Genomic DNA, 14,121 nt, shown 5'->3' on the forward strand with positions numbered 1-14,121 from the left:
TACTACGCCAGCCCCGGCTCCCCCACGATGCGCAGCACCATCAAAGTACATCTTCCATGGAGGTTGAACTTCAACAACCATTGCGTCCTCATCAGGTAGTTCGTCAGTTAGCTTCCAGTCATCTGGTATCGGATGATCTGCCAAGAAGTCTGCCAATGCTTGTCCTTTTACGGCCATTTGAGGGATGTACAAAATCTCGAATTGTTGAAATTGGAGGTACCATCTCGCTAGTCGATCACTAAGAATAGGTTTTGACATCACGAACTTGATGGGATTTGCTTTAGAAACGAGACGGACAACATGAGCTTGAAAGTAGTGCTTCAACTTTTGAATTGAGAAGACTAGCGCCAAACACAACTTTTCAATTGGCGAATAATTCAACTCGTTAGGTGTCATCTTCCTGCTCAAGTAGTAAAGAGAGTTTTCTTTCCCCTCACTATTTTCTTGGGCCAACAGTGCTCCAACAGACCTTTCTTGTGCCGCCATGTATAGTATCAATGGCTTTCCAGGTATAGGTGCTGCTAAAACTGGAGGCTTCATCAAGTAGGATTTAATGCTCTCAAAGGCATTACTGCATGCTTGGTCCCATTTGAAAGGGACACCTTTCTTCATAAGGCGACTGAATGGTTGACACCTCCCAGCTATGTTCGAGATGAATCTCCTAAGGTACGCTAACTTTCCTTGCAGACTTTTCAATTCATGGATATCTCGAGGCTCAGGCATTTTCAAAATGGCATCCACTTTGGCTTGATCAATTTCGATCCCTCAATGTCGGACAATGAAACAAAGGAACTTTCCAGAAGTAACTCCAAAGGCACATTTCAATGGATTCATCCTAAGTTGGTACCTCCGAAGCAATTCAAATACCATCCTCAAGTCCTTCAAGTGGTCGCCCTTTTCTCTTGATTTCACCACCAAGTCGTCAACATAGCATTCGACATTCTTGTGGAGAAAATCGTCGAAGATATTCTGCATAGCCCTTTGGTAAGTAGCACCAGCGTTCTTCAAGCCAAAAGGCATTACCTTGTAGCAATAAATACCCTTTGGGGTACGGAATGCAGTAAGCTCTTCATCTTTTGGTGCCATGCGTATTTGGTTATAGCCCGACGAACCGTCCATAAATGACATTGCCTCGTACCCAGTAGTAGCATCGATCATCAGTTCTGGAATGGGAGGCGGGAACTCATCTTTCGGACACGCATTATTAAGATCCCTAAAGTCAACGCACACTCGAATCTGGCCATTTTTCTTCCTTACAGGGACAATACTTGAAACCCATGTTGGGTATTTAACTTCACGAATAAAGCCAGCTTCGATGATCTTGTTAACTTCTGTTTCAATCAAGGGAACCAAGTCCGGCTAAAACGCCTTTGGGCTTGTTTAACAGGACGAGCACCATTTTTGACTGCAAGGTGATGGACTGCTACTTTCGGGTCCAAGCCAGGCATCTCTTTGTAACTCCAAGAAAAGACATCCCTGAACTCTTTGAGTAACTCAATATAAGTGCTCTCTTCATCAGCTTCAAGTAAAGCACTTAGGTAGGTAGGTCTTGGTTCTTCATCGGTGCCAAGGTTAACTTCTTTTAAGGCATCAACTGTCGTCTTTACTCCTTCTTCAAGTTCAGGCGGAGCATCTTTCGCATCTTCATCTTCATGAGAGTCCCCATCATTGAAGAATATGTGATAACACGGCGAAACATCCTCCAATTCCGCATTATCTTCCATTGAAGATGGAATGCCATTCTCGACTTGTATAGTAACATGATACGAAGAACCACACTTTCTTCGTCTTCATCACGTTCCTTAGTATAGACCACAGTATATGGCTTTACCTTCAGTACTTTTTTACACGAGTCCACAAGTTTTGTTTGTCGCCTCATTCTAGAAGGAACCAAACTTTGGAAATCCTTAAAGATCTCTTGGATTTTGGGTGAAGCGGGTGTTCTTATGCTTTGAAAATTTCTCCGGAACTTGTTCCCCTTCTTTAGTGGACCCAATCTTTCAAACACGAAAGTCCTCGCAGGTGATCTTCCAAGTCGATCAAAGACAGAAGGCTTGTTAGAAGCGGCTGATTCATCTTCTACAATGATATAATTGATGCTCGCCCTTCTTATTGAAATGCGCACTGGTGACGGTTGCTTGTATCACAAACCTTCACGTGGTTGCCTCATTGCAGCTTTTGATGGGAGCTTCCCTAACTTCGACGGCTCGTTAGGATTGTATCCAGCTTTTGCAAATAGCTTGTAAGCGTTAGGGTCAAAACCTCCATTTGTTCGCTTTGTAGGGAGCGCCACATTCTGCAAACGATTTTGGGCTACAAACCCTACAAGCGGCATTGAGGATGACTTTACCGCCTCAATTCGTTTGACCGGAAGAGTTAACTCCTTTGGCATGTTGGTTTGGATATTATATGATTCGCCCTCGTCTTTCTTCCTTTTAGGGACATATTGGAGCGCGGGACTTACTTTCTTTCCATAGGACACAATACCCCCTTTTTGAGATTTATTCATGTTGGCAGGTACCTCCTTTGTAATAGCTTTGGCTTTACCAATAGTCACCTCAGCTCTTTTAGTTATGGGTTCGTCATTCTTGCTTTTCATACCATCATCAGCTTTCAGCTCCTTCACAATACGGTTCTTCAAGTAGAACTTTGCATCGGCGAAGTGTGACTCAGCCTCGATGAATGGCTCATCATCAGCAACTATCATCTTCTCGACTTCACCCTCGTAGTATTTTAAACATTGATGGTAGGTAGATGGAACAACTTTATTCTCATGTATCCAAGGCCTCCCAAGCAAAACATTGTATGAAGTCTTCGCGTCGATCACATGCAGCCACTTTTCTTTCCCTTTGTCAGCGTGGCAACAAGAGGCATCAATGCCCTCATGGGAAATCTTCGTGCGGAACCAACTTGGTAAAAATTCCTCCAAGGTCACTGGATTTCGTGGCTTTTGAGGGTGGTGCATCTCCACTTTTGCTTTCTTCAAACGCTTAACTGGGTTCTTTTTCATTGGTCTTTTTACCATCACCTTCTTTGTTGGTTGTTCTACTGATTCTTTTCATGGGCTCCTTTTGTGGCGCCTACGACGAGTCACCAACGTCCAACCTTCATCATCACAGGTTGATCGTCTTCAACTTTGTTGTTCTCCAGTAATTCTTCATTTTTACTTTCTTTAATACCGCATAATTCATCCGGACTAAATGAGCCGAAGGTGATAGAGACTTGGTTTGCGCTTGCTTTCTCATCTTCAAGCACGATCTTCTTTTTGCGAGCCAAGTCCATGACTTTATCCTTAAAGACAAAGCACTTCTCTAGAGGGTGGCTTACAAGTCGGTGATATTTGCAGTAGTTTGGGTCATTTGTTTTCCCAGCTTCATTTGGTCGCTTCATCTCCGGAAGCTTGATGAGATTTAACTCGAGGAGTTCTTCGAAAATGTCGGCACATCAGAATCCAGGAATGGGTACTCTTTCTCCTGCATTTCTTTTAGAGTCAACTTTCCACTTGGCTTATCTTGAAAAGAAGTGGATTTCATACTCTGCTTCTAGCTCACCTTCGTCGTGAACTTCATAGGTGACGTGTTGACATTCATAGCTTCTTTGCTTTCAGACTTGGGTACGAACTTGCCCCACTTCCTGACTTCTTGCTTGTCATTCCCTTTGCGAGGTTCATAGATGGGCAGCCTTTCATTTCCAGCGAGGCCATGCTCAATTCCATGTCATGGGCACGAGTTGCAAGTTCTTCAAATGTGCTAGGCTTGATACCTTGCAAGATGTAACGCAATCCCCAATGCATGCCTTGGATGCACATCTCTATGCCTGAAGCTTCACTAAGCCTGTCTTTGCAGTTGAGGCTTGCATTCCTCCACCGATTGATAAAGTCGATAACTGGTTCCCCCTTTTGTTGACGAGTATTTGTAAGTTCTATCATACTCATAGTACGTCTCGTACTATAAAAGCGATTGAGGAACTCTTGCTCTAGTTGATCCAAGCTATCGATAGATCCAGCCTCGAGGTCCGTGTACCAGTCAAAAGCATTTCCTTTTAGCGAGCGGACAAACTGCTTGATGAGGTAATCTTCATAAGTCCCAGCATTGTTGCACGTCTCCACGAAGTGCGCAACATGTTGCTTTGGGTTACCTTTACCATCAAACTATTGAAACTTCGGAGGTTGATAGCCAGCAGGCATCTTCAACATATCGACCCTTGCAGTGTACGGCTTTGCATATGTAAGGGAGGATTTGGCAGCAACTTCATATTTGTTCTTAATGGTTCCTTCGATGAACTCCTTCAGTTGATCGATTGGAATCATCCCTTCAGATGAGACAGGGATAGCCTTAGTGGACGCTGCTTGTCTTGGAGGAGAGTCACTCTCTAGAACCTCTAGGAGCTTGCCGGGTGCATGGGTGGATTCTTCTTCCATCAAGATTCCCACCCTGTCTGTTAGCTTGTCAATTCTAGCCTCTTGATTTTGCATGCATTTGGTCAAGCCAGCGATTGCTTCCGTCAAGTTTGCCAACTGCTCCTCCATAGATGAAGTGTTTGTCACCATAGCTTGCATGATTGTCGTGGACGACGGAGAGTAGCATGGATTTTCACACAGATTGATCCTTGATCGGCTCACGCTATGTGGTGTAAGTGGGGAGGATCCATCACTTGAAGCATCATCATCTTCATTTCATACAGAGTGCTTGGATCCGAGAGGTCAAGCAGAGCAAGAGTTTTCTTGATCTTTTCAGCAACATCGCTTCCTCCTTCAGATGCGTTTGTGGAAGAACTTGCTCCTTTTGAGGATGAAGATCCGAAGACAGGGGTTGACTGCGGACGGCACTTGGGTGCTTTTTGTCTAAAGAGCTTGCTTTGCTCCTCGTAACTGGTCCGAAGCTTCCAAAGGTAACATCGAGGATGCTTTCCACATCAGCACAGAACCTGGAGTTAGCAGCTGGTGGAAGTTGAACCGGAGTTGATTTTCTTTGAAGCCATTTCAATGTTCTTGGTATTTGGTGAATGAAAAGTTGAGATGAGAGGTAGAGATTGTCCCACTGGGCGTGCCAGAATTTGTAGACAATAAATTTACGGACGAGAAAATAAAATCAGACCGAAAATATCGCAACAATCGTAGTATTTGAATTTTGAATATTTGAGGTGTACAATCTCTATGATTCCTACTGATTCTACTTTTCTAGTATAAATTCAAGGGCCTTTGAGCTTGATCTTGAATTTGTATTTGATTTATCCGTCGCAAACACTTTAATTGTTGCCACGAATTTTATCACGAACAAGTAGCCTTGATCTTGAACGCCTTGTATTTGATTTGACTTCGTTCTTGATCTTGAATACTTGAATCGTTCTTCGTTCTTGAGCTTGAATACTTGATTTGTTCTTCGTTCTTGAACTTGAACTTGATTTCTTGAACGTGAACTTTGATTGCTTGAACTTGAACTTGATTGCTTGAAGCTTGAAACTTGTGGAGGAATTTGCAGTGTTTGATCCACGAGCTCTTTCTTGCTTCTTGTTATAACTTCTGGTGCCTTTTCTGAGTTATGAAGACCCCTATTTATAGTTGTGGAAGGGAAGAGTCATGATAAGAACAAACTCTTTCCGACCAATCAAATTGAAGGGTGACATGGCCGCATTTGATTGGCCAGAACATGTCACTTGCACACGTGGCACGATTTCATTGGCCTTTCAGTGTGACTGAGCATGCCTTGTCATTTTGACACATGGCATGATCCAATTGGCTCTTCCGTTTGACTTGGCGTGCCACGTCAATTGACACGTGGCACCAAACTGGGCATCTAGGAAGATGACATCTTGGGCTTAATAAAGTGGGCTCATCACTTTAGCCCAATTAAATGGGCTAGCCCAATGGATTAAGACTTATTTATTTAATCCGTACATGTTGGACTTACATAATTAATCCAATTATATCAGCCCATACTGTTTATTTGGACCAATATATCTTGAATTTAAAATATAGTCTAAATTAATTTATGAATTTAATTCCGTAAATTTTATACGCCTACAATCATATTAGAAAAATATAATCCATATTCTTTCAATTTGGAGAGAGAGAGAGAGAGAGTATAAATACTCGAGTATTAATTTGGACTAGATCCAAATCGGCTATGGACATGGTCAGTGGTTGAGGCCCTCCTTTATTCGTGCAAGTTTATGGCAATTAAAATATTAGATGTAGGAATGAGGAGATTAGTGAAAATTGCAGCAGAAGTTTCCACGAAAAGCTCTCTCCTAACTAATTTTACGTTTTATTCTCTCACCCATTTGTATTCAGTTTTGACCGCACACTTCATTTCTCTCAGGCATGGACATTTCAAATTTCCAAACAATCTAATACCAGCATATCCGAAAATAATATCATCATTTCACAAAGACAATTACGCTCTAGTTTACACTTTTTTTGCGGAGAAAATGAGCCGAATGAATGGTCAATTTTCCTAGACTATACCGTTGCATGTTTTTTTGCCTTAGCTATTACCATTTTCGTTTGAATAAACAAATCCTAAGTTGAAAATTAAGCACATTTGAGTTAGTCACATAAACATGGATGCAGAGAAAGTAACACAAAATTCTGAAACAAAATCCCATGACATTAATCCCAGTGACAAGCAACAAGAAAATCCTGACCCATTACCTCTGAAAGATGAAACTGAAAATCCGTCGCCTCTCGACGAATCACAATCCCCAGAAGCAGAGATCGTTCAACAACTGCCAACAGATGATGGTGTCAAGACAACAGATGATGGTCATGTCCAAGAAGATGATTCCAACAATGATGAGGTCAAGGTTGAAGATTCTTCTCCTTTGCCTCCTGATCTCGGTAAGGTTTCCGAAGAAATTGATCAGTTTATCTCTGATTTGTCAAACTTAAAAGGAGATAATGAATCTAAGCCTCCCGATGTTCCTGTCTTTGTGGAACAATTTGCTGTTCTTGTTGAGGCAAAGATTGAAGATTACGACGGTGGTGATGCACCAATCAAATGGAGTCAGCTCTCTCAGGAAGACGCCATGTCTTTTCTGGAATTTGTAGATCGAATGTCAAAGCTATTAAATTCTCTCTGTCAATTCTCTTCGGAGTACAAATATGCTTATTCAATCAGCCGCGTTGATGGTGTTCTTCAACGCGCAATGTCCTATATAGAAGAGGAATTCAAGTCGATCCTCTACGATTTCAAGATTCCTGATTCAGATTTCAATTCAGACACTTCTACCAAGCCTAATAAGGAAACTAATTCATCCTCAGACGCTAATCAAGATGCAGAACAAAGCTCTGTCGCTGAATCCGCACCTTCTGAAGATAATAAATTTCCAGGCTACACTGAGGAAATCGTGACAACAATGAATAAATTATCCAAAGCTTTGATTGCAGGAGGATATGAAGTAGAATGTTGTCAGGTCTATTTCTTAGCACGGAGGAAAGCATTGGAGGAATGTTTGCATAAACTTGGATTTGAAAAACACAGCATTGACGATGTGCAAAAGATGCATTGGGATTCACTGGAGAGAGAGATTACTGCTTGGATTATAACATTCAAACATTGCACTAATGTGCTTCACTCCAGCGAACGCAAGCTCGCTGATGCTGTATTTGCTGATCAACCATCAATTGCTGAGAAAATCTTCAGCAATTTGTCCCGAGGTATGATGATCCAACTCCTTAATTTTGCTGAAGCTGTCGCCATGACAAAGCGCGCTGCTGAAAAGCTCTTCAAGTTTCTTGACATATACGAGACTTTGCGTGATCTGCTTCCGTTGGTGGATAAAATGTTTGTTGTTTCTTACGCTGATGAACTTAAGGCTGAAGCTACATTGACACGGAGCCGCTTAGGAGAGTCAATGGTTTCTATCTTCTCAGAGCTCGAAAACTCAATCCAGGCCGATTCAAACAAGACCCCGGTTCCAGGTGGTGCGGTTCATCCATTAACTCGTTACATTATGAATTATCTGAAATATGTAGCTGAGTACAGAGATACCTTAGAACAGGTCTTCCGAGAACATCAAATGATAGAAAGAGCTGATTCAACCACCGGATCGGATTTCGACTGCCAAAATCCACAAGCTCAGAGAGAGACATCGAATAAGCTATCGCCTTTTGAAGCGCACATGATGAAAGTCATGGATCTATTGGATGCAAACCTGGAGGCAAAATCAAGGCTGTACAAAGACACTTCACTCAGCTCAATATTTATGATGAACAACGGGCGATACATTTTGCAGAAAATAAAAGGATCACCAGAGATCAATGGTTTAATGGGAGATCAATGGTACAGAAAGCGATCTTCGGACCTTAGACAATACCACAAGACTTACCAAAGAGAAACTTGGGGTAAACTGTTACAATGTTTAAACCATGAGGGATTGAATGTGAATGGAAAAGTGAATAAACCAATTTTGAAAGAGAGGTTCAAGAGTTTCAATGCATTGTTTGACGAGATACATAAAACACAAAGCAGTTGGGTGATTAGCGACGAGCAACTGCAATCGGAGCTGAGAGTTTCAATATCGAACATGGTTATACCGGCGTACAGATCATTCTTGGGAAGGTTTAGTCAAACATTTACTCCAGGAAGGCAGACAGAGAAGTATGTAAAGTATCAACCTGAAGAAATTGAAACACACATTGATGAGTTATTTGATGGAAATGCTACGCCATGGGGGAGGAAGAAATTGTAATCTTAGTAGTATTTAATTACCAGAGATCAGATCAGTTGATGATCAATAACGTTGTTTGGAAGTTGGATCCAATTCTTTTTGTCCGTTTTGTGTTGTAACTTTTGTTTCTTTTTGTTATTGTTCATGTTTGTAGTGGTACGACGTATAAACTTACCTTTCAATTTCTCTTTTAATGAGAGAGAAGCTTTACACAGTATTTTTCAAGTTGGGAACAACCTTATATTAACTTTTTATGTTCCAATTCTTTGATTCATGGTTGTAATGTATCAATCTTTACAAAATTTACTTACTTATAGTACGTACTATTTTTATATAGTACGTACTATTTTAATATATTCGACAATGTCACACTTTACATGGGATGTATCTGTCAATTTTGTGGATCTAAGAGCAACAATCTCTTAGAGAAAAGAAACGAAGATGAGAGGAAGAAGCTATTCTCATTACTGTGTCAAAGAATGAAAATGATTGTACAAGCTACAGTAATAAAGCTATAGTAATAACCGCCTAACTACTAACTATGGTTAACTAATTAATTATAGTTAAGTAAGCCTAACTACAGTTAAGTTAACCTGGGTCATATAGCTCATTACCCCCCCCCCCCCCTCAAGCTACGACGAATGAAGATGTTCTTAAGGCCTAGCTTGGATAATAAGTGAGAATGTTGAACACTACTCAAGCCTTTGGTTAAGATATCAGCAGGTTGGTCAGCAGACTTCACGTAGACAGTGTGAACCAAGCCTAGATGAACCTTCTCTCGAATAAAGAGACAATCAATGTCAATGTGCTTAGTTCGTTCATGGAACACAGGATTAGCAGCAATCTGTATAGCTGATTTACTGTGACAATGAAGGGGAACTGGGAGTGTGAGATTGACTCCCAACTCAGCAAATAAACCAACGAGCCAAACAATCTCAGCTACTGTAGAAGCCAAACTTCTATATTCTGCCTTAGCAGAACTTTTGGAAATAGTATTCTGCTTCTTGGACTTCTATGAGATGAGAGAACTACCAAACTGCACTAAATAGCCAGTGACTGATCTCCTTGTATTAGGACATGCAGCCCAATCAGCATCACAGTAGGCTGTCAACTGAGTAGAAGCTGCAGCTGACATGAGAATTCCAAGTCCTGGACTCTGCTTGATATATCTAACCACCCTCAAAGCAGCTTCCATGTGAGAATGTTTGGGAGCTTGCATGAACTAACTCAAAGACTGCACATCAAAGGAGATGTCAGGCCTTGTAATCGTCAAGTAAAGTAATCTGCCTATCAATCTTTGATAAGCACCAGGATCCTCAAGCAGGCTGTCATCCTTGAGGCCTAAATGATCATCATAAGACACTGTTGTAAGCTTCTGATTGACCTCAATAGGAGCATGAACTGGCTTGGACCCTGCCAGACCAACATCTGAAATGAGTTCAAGTGCATACTTCCTTTGGTACAGCAGGATCCCTTCTTTGTTCCTAGCAAACTCAATCCCCAGAAAGTACCTCAACTCTCCAAGATACTTGATTTTAAAATTCTTATGCAAACTTTATTTAGTACTGGAAATAAGATCAGCATCATCCCCAGTAATTAAGAGGTCATCAACATAGACCAACACAATAACAATATGAGAGTCTTGTTTCTTAGTAAACAAAAAATAATCAAAATGACTCTGTTTGAATCCTGAACTAAGTAATGCTGGGGTGAGTTTAATATTCCATTGTCTTGAAGCTTGCTTAAGCCCATAGAGTGACTTGAGCAATCTACAGACCTGTGTCTTCCCTTGTTTAGGAGAAGAAAAACCTTGAGGTAAGGTCATGTATACCTCTTCTACCAAATCCCCTTGCAAAAAAGCATTGTAAACATCCATTTGATATAGTGTCCAACCTCTGGCAGCTGCTATGGATACAACTGACCTAACAGTAACCATTTTCACAACAGGTGAAAAGGTTTCCTGATAGTCTAGTCCCACCTTTTGACTATACCCATTTGCTACTAATCTAGCCTTATACCTCTCAACTTCCCCATTGGATGTGTACTTGATTGTGTACACCCACTTACATCCAATTGCACTTTTATTTGGAGGCAAGGACACTACCTCCCATGTCTTGTTGTCCTCTAATGCTTGAATTTCTGCTTTTGTAGCCTCAATCCACTTCACATCCTTGGCTGCCTCATAATAAGAACTTGGTTCAACTTCAGAAGACAATTGAGTGATGTAAGCTTGATATGAAGCAGACAATCCTGTGTACTGAATAAAGTTACCAATAGGATATTGGCAATGTGTTGCATGAGAAGGGTTAGACTTCTGTATTGGCCCAACATAATCCTTAATCCAAATAAGAGGCTTTGAAGTTCTCCCCGATCTCCTTAATTCACCAGTATTATTCTCATGTTGTCCTGTTGCTGATTCCTCCATGTGTGGCAGAGAATGAGAATCCAATTGTGGATTAGTGCTTTCAGGAATAGATTCTGCAGGTGCAAGAGATGCAGAGGAGTCTGGAACATCCCTGTCACTGATAGTAGAAGGTAAAACAATGGGTGGCTGATCAGGATAAGAATCAACCTTCTGAAATTCATCTACAAAGAGAGAAGAGTCTTGAGGAACACCTTGAAATGGATACACATCTTCATGAAATATCACATCTCTACTGACAAAAAATGTCTTGTGTTCAATATCATACAAGCTATATCCCTTTTGTGTGCTTGCATATCCCAGAAACACTGATCTTATTGACCTAGGTGCAAATTTGTCACCTCTTGGTAACCTTGCTGCAAAACACAAGCACCCTATGATTCTCATATGTGGCAATGCAGGTTGTCTCCCATAAAACACCTCAAAAGGTGACTTGTTACCTAGTACCGAGGAGGGAATTCTATTTATTATATACACAGCTGCATCCATACAAACATCCCAAAATCTCACTGGCAAGTGCCCCTGAAATCTGATGGCCCTTGCAGTCTCCAGAACATGTCTATGTCTCCTTTTCACCACTCCATTTTGTTGAGGAGTGTGTGGACATATGCTTTGATGTATAATTCCATGCATTTGGAACAGTGTTGCACAATGATGGTTGAAGAATTCAGAACTATTATCTGACCTAAAGCATTTGATCATTCTACCAAACTGAGTTTTTACCATAACAATAAAAAATTTCAATACTGTAATAACATCAGACTTAAGATGTAAGAAGGAAATCCAAATCCATCTAGAGTGATCATCAACCATTGTGAGAAAATATCTCTTTCCACTATATGTAGGAACTTTATATGGTCCCCAAACATCCATGTGTATCAAATCAAATACAATTTCTGCTCTACTGTTACTGACTGGAAAAGAAGTCCTAGCTTGCATGGCTGAAGGACAAATGCCACATGGGCTTATTTCTGCTCTACTACTGCTATGTATACTAGGGATTTTCTTGAGAACTTGAATTGGAACATGTCCCATTCTCTTGTGCCACAGCTCAACTTCATTCATGTGGGCAACCATCACCAATGATTTAGTTTTATTCTTGTTTCTCCTTTATGAATGCAGCACATACAGTCCTTCTTCTTCCTTACCAATCTTCTTCACCCTCCCAGTGAAGAGATCCTGAAGTATGCAGAAATTTGGAAAGAATGCAGCACAACAGTTTAAAGCTTTTGTCAATTGAGACACAGACAAGAGATTAAACTTGAAAGCTGGTACACACAAGATATTGTTAATAGTATCACCTCCATCTAATTGACAACTACCAACATGTGACACCTTAGTAGACTCTCCAGTAGGGAGCTGTACATTTCCTGCATTACCTACTAACAATTTATCAAGCAGAAGTTGTTCATTACCAACCATATGATTTGTAGCTCCAGTATCTACTATCCATTTTTCATCAGTATTTGGTTCATAAGAAACATTACCTGCCATGTGTGCACTGGCAGATGATTTAGAGAGTGATGCCTTGTTTAGCAGACTTAGAATCTGACCATATTGCTCAGGAGTGAACATTTGCATAGGCCCCAAACTTTGTTGCCCCTGATGATTATGTTGTTCAGAAGTGAATCCCTGCATAGGTCCCAAATGTTGCTCTTGTGTCATCATGACTGATGAAGATGGAATTGGTTGGTTATTTGAATTTCCAACCATATTAGATCGTTTCTGAGGCTTAAAATCTGCAGGATACCCTATCAGTTTGTAACAATTGGCCCTTAAATGTCCCTTCCTGTTGCAGTAATCACACTTCATCAGCTTGTAACATTCCTCCTTAGTATGACCTTTTAAATGACAGAAATCACATTCAACATTGAAATTCCTCCTTTGTTTTTGACCAAGCTTAGAGCTAAATAGAGCAGTAGGATCAATGGACTCAATACTATAACTGCCACCTGCTACTAGTTTTTGACTTTCATCTTGAAGGATCATAGCATATGCTTGATTGACAGTTGGAATTTTAGATTTCATTATGATTTGGCTACGAGCTTGACTGTAGCTATCATTTAATCCCATTAAAAATTGCCACAAACGTTGATCCTCCTGTCGTTCAATGAATTTCTTCGACTTATCACAACAAACAGGGGGAGGCATAATCGAGTCATATTCATCCAATAAATCCTTCAATTTCGAGTAGTAAACTGAAACAGAAGATGTACCTTGTGTTAATGAGTAGTACATTCGCGATGTATTAACCTTATCAAAACGTTCCTTGAGATTAGACCAAATTGCATATGCACTTGACCGGGATAATACTCCACTCAGCAAATCGCGACTCACATTGTGCATTATCCACGACTTCACAATAGCATTGCAGCGATCCCACAGATTTGCATGAGTGTCTCCATATGTGTCACGCGTCACAGAACCATCAATAAACCCTAATTTGTTCTGTGTTAGTAACGAAACTTCCATAGCTTGGCTCCAGATCGTGTAATTTTCCATCCCTTGCAGCTGAAAACCAAGTGACAACGCTCCTGGTGTGTCCGATGGGTGTAAATACAGTGGATGATTATGATCTATCATCACTGTCGATCGATTTGTTACTTCCTCTATACGACTGCCAGCTTCGTCTCCGGCCATGGCTGTTTTAGAAGTCCGGCGAACAACTGACTTTTCCGGCTAGAAAATTTTGAGAAACAAACGACGAATCTCTTGTTTTCAACAATTCTCAGTGAAAAACCTTTAGATTCAATCGTCCATATGCTCTGATACCATATCAATTTTGTGGATCTAAGAGCAACAATCTCTTAGAGAAATGAAATGAAAAAGAAAGGAAGAAGCTATTCTCATTACTGTGTCAAAGAATGAAAATGACTGTACAAGCTACAGTAATAAAGCTACAGTAATAACCGCCTAACTACTAACTATGGTTAACTAACTAATTATAGTTAAGTAAGCCTAACTACAATTAAGTTAACCCGGGTCATATAGCTCATTAGTATCAATCTTTAATTGGTGATGGAAATATC

General features: G+C 40.7%; 1 protein-coding gene across 1 annotated transcript; it reads left to right on the top strand.

Annotated features, from left to right (window-relative positions):
• The first annotated feature begins 6,219 nt into the window (after positions 1–6,219).
• LOC109242436 (exocyst complex component EXO70B1-like) lies at positions 6,220–8,944 on the top strand. The gene has a single exon (XM_019409296.1). It carries the CDS (start codon positions 6,562–6,564, stop codon positions 8,689–8,691), a length of 2,130 nt encoding a protein of 709 aa, XP_019264841.1. The 5' UTR covers positions 6,220–6,561; the 3' UTR covers positions 8,692–8,944.
• Positions 8,945–14,121: the final 5,177 nt, after the last annotated feature.

The sequence above is a fragment of the Nicotiana attenuata genome, unplaced genomic scaffold (assembly GCF_001879085.1).
Source record: "Nicotiana attenuata strain UT unplaced genomic scaffold, NIATTr2, whole genome shotgun sequence".
NCBI classification, from domain to species: domain Eukaryota; kingdom Viridiplantae; phylum Streptophyta; class Magnoliopsida; order Solanales; family Solanaceae; genus Nicotiana; species Nicotiana attenuata.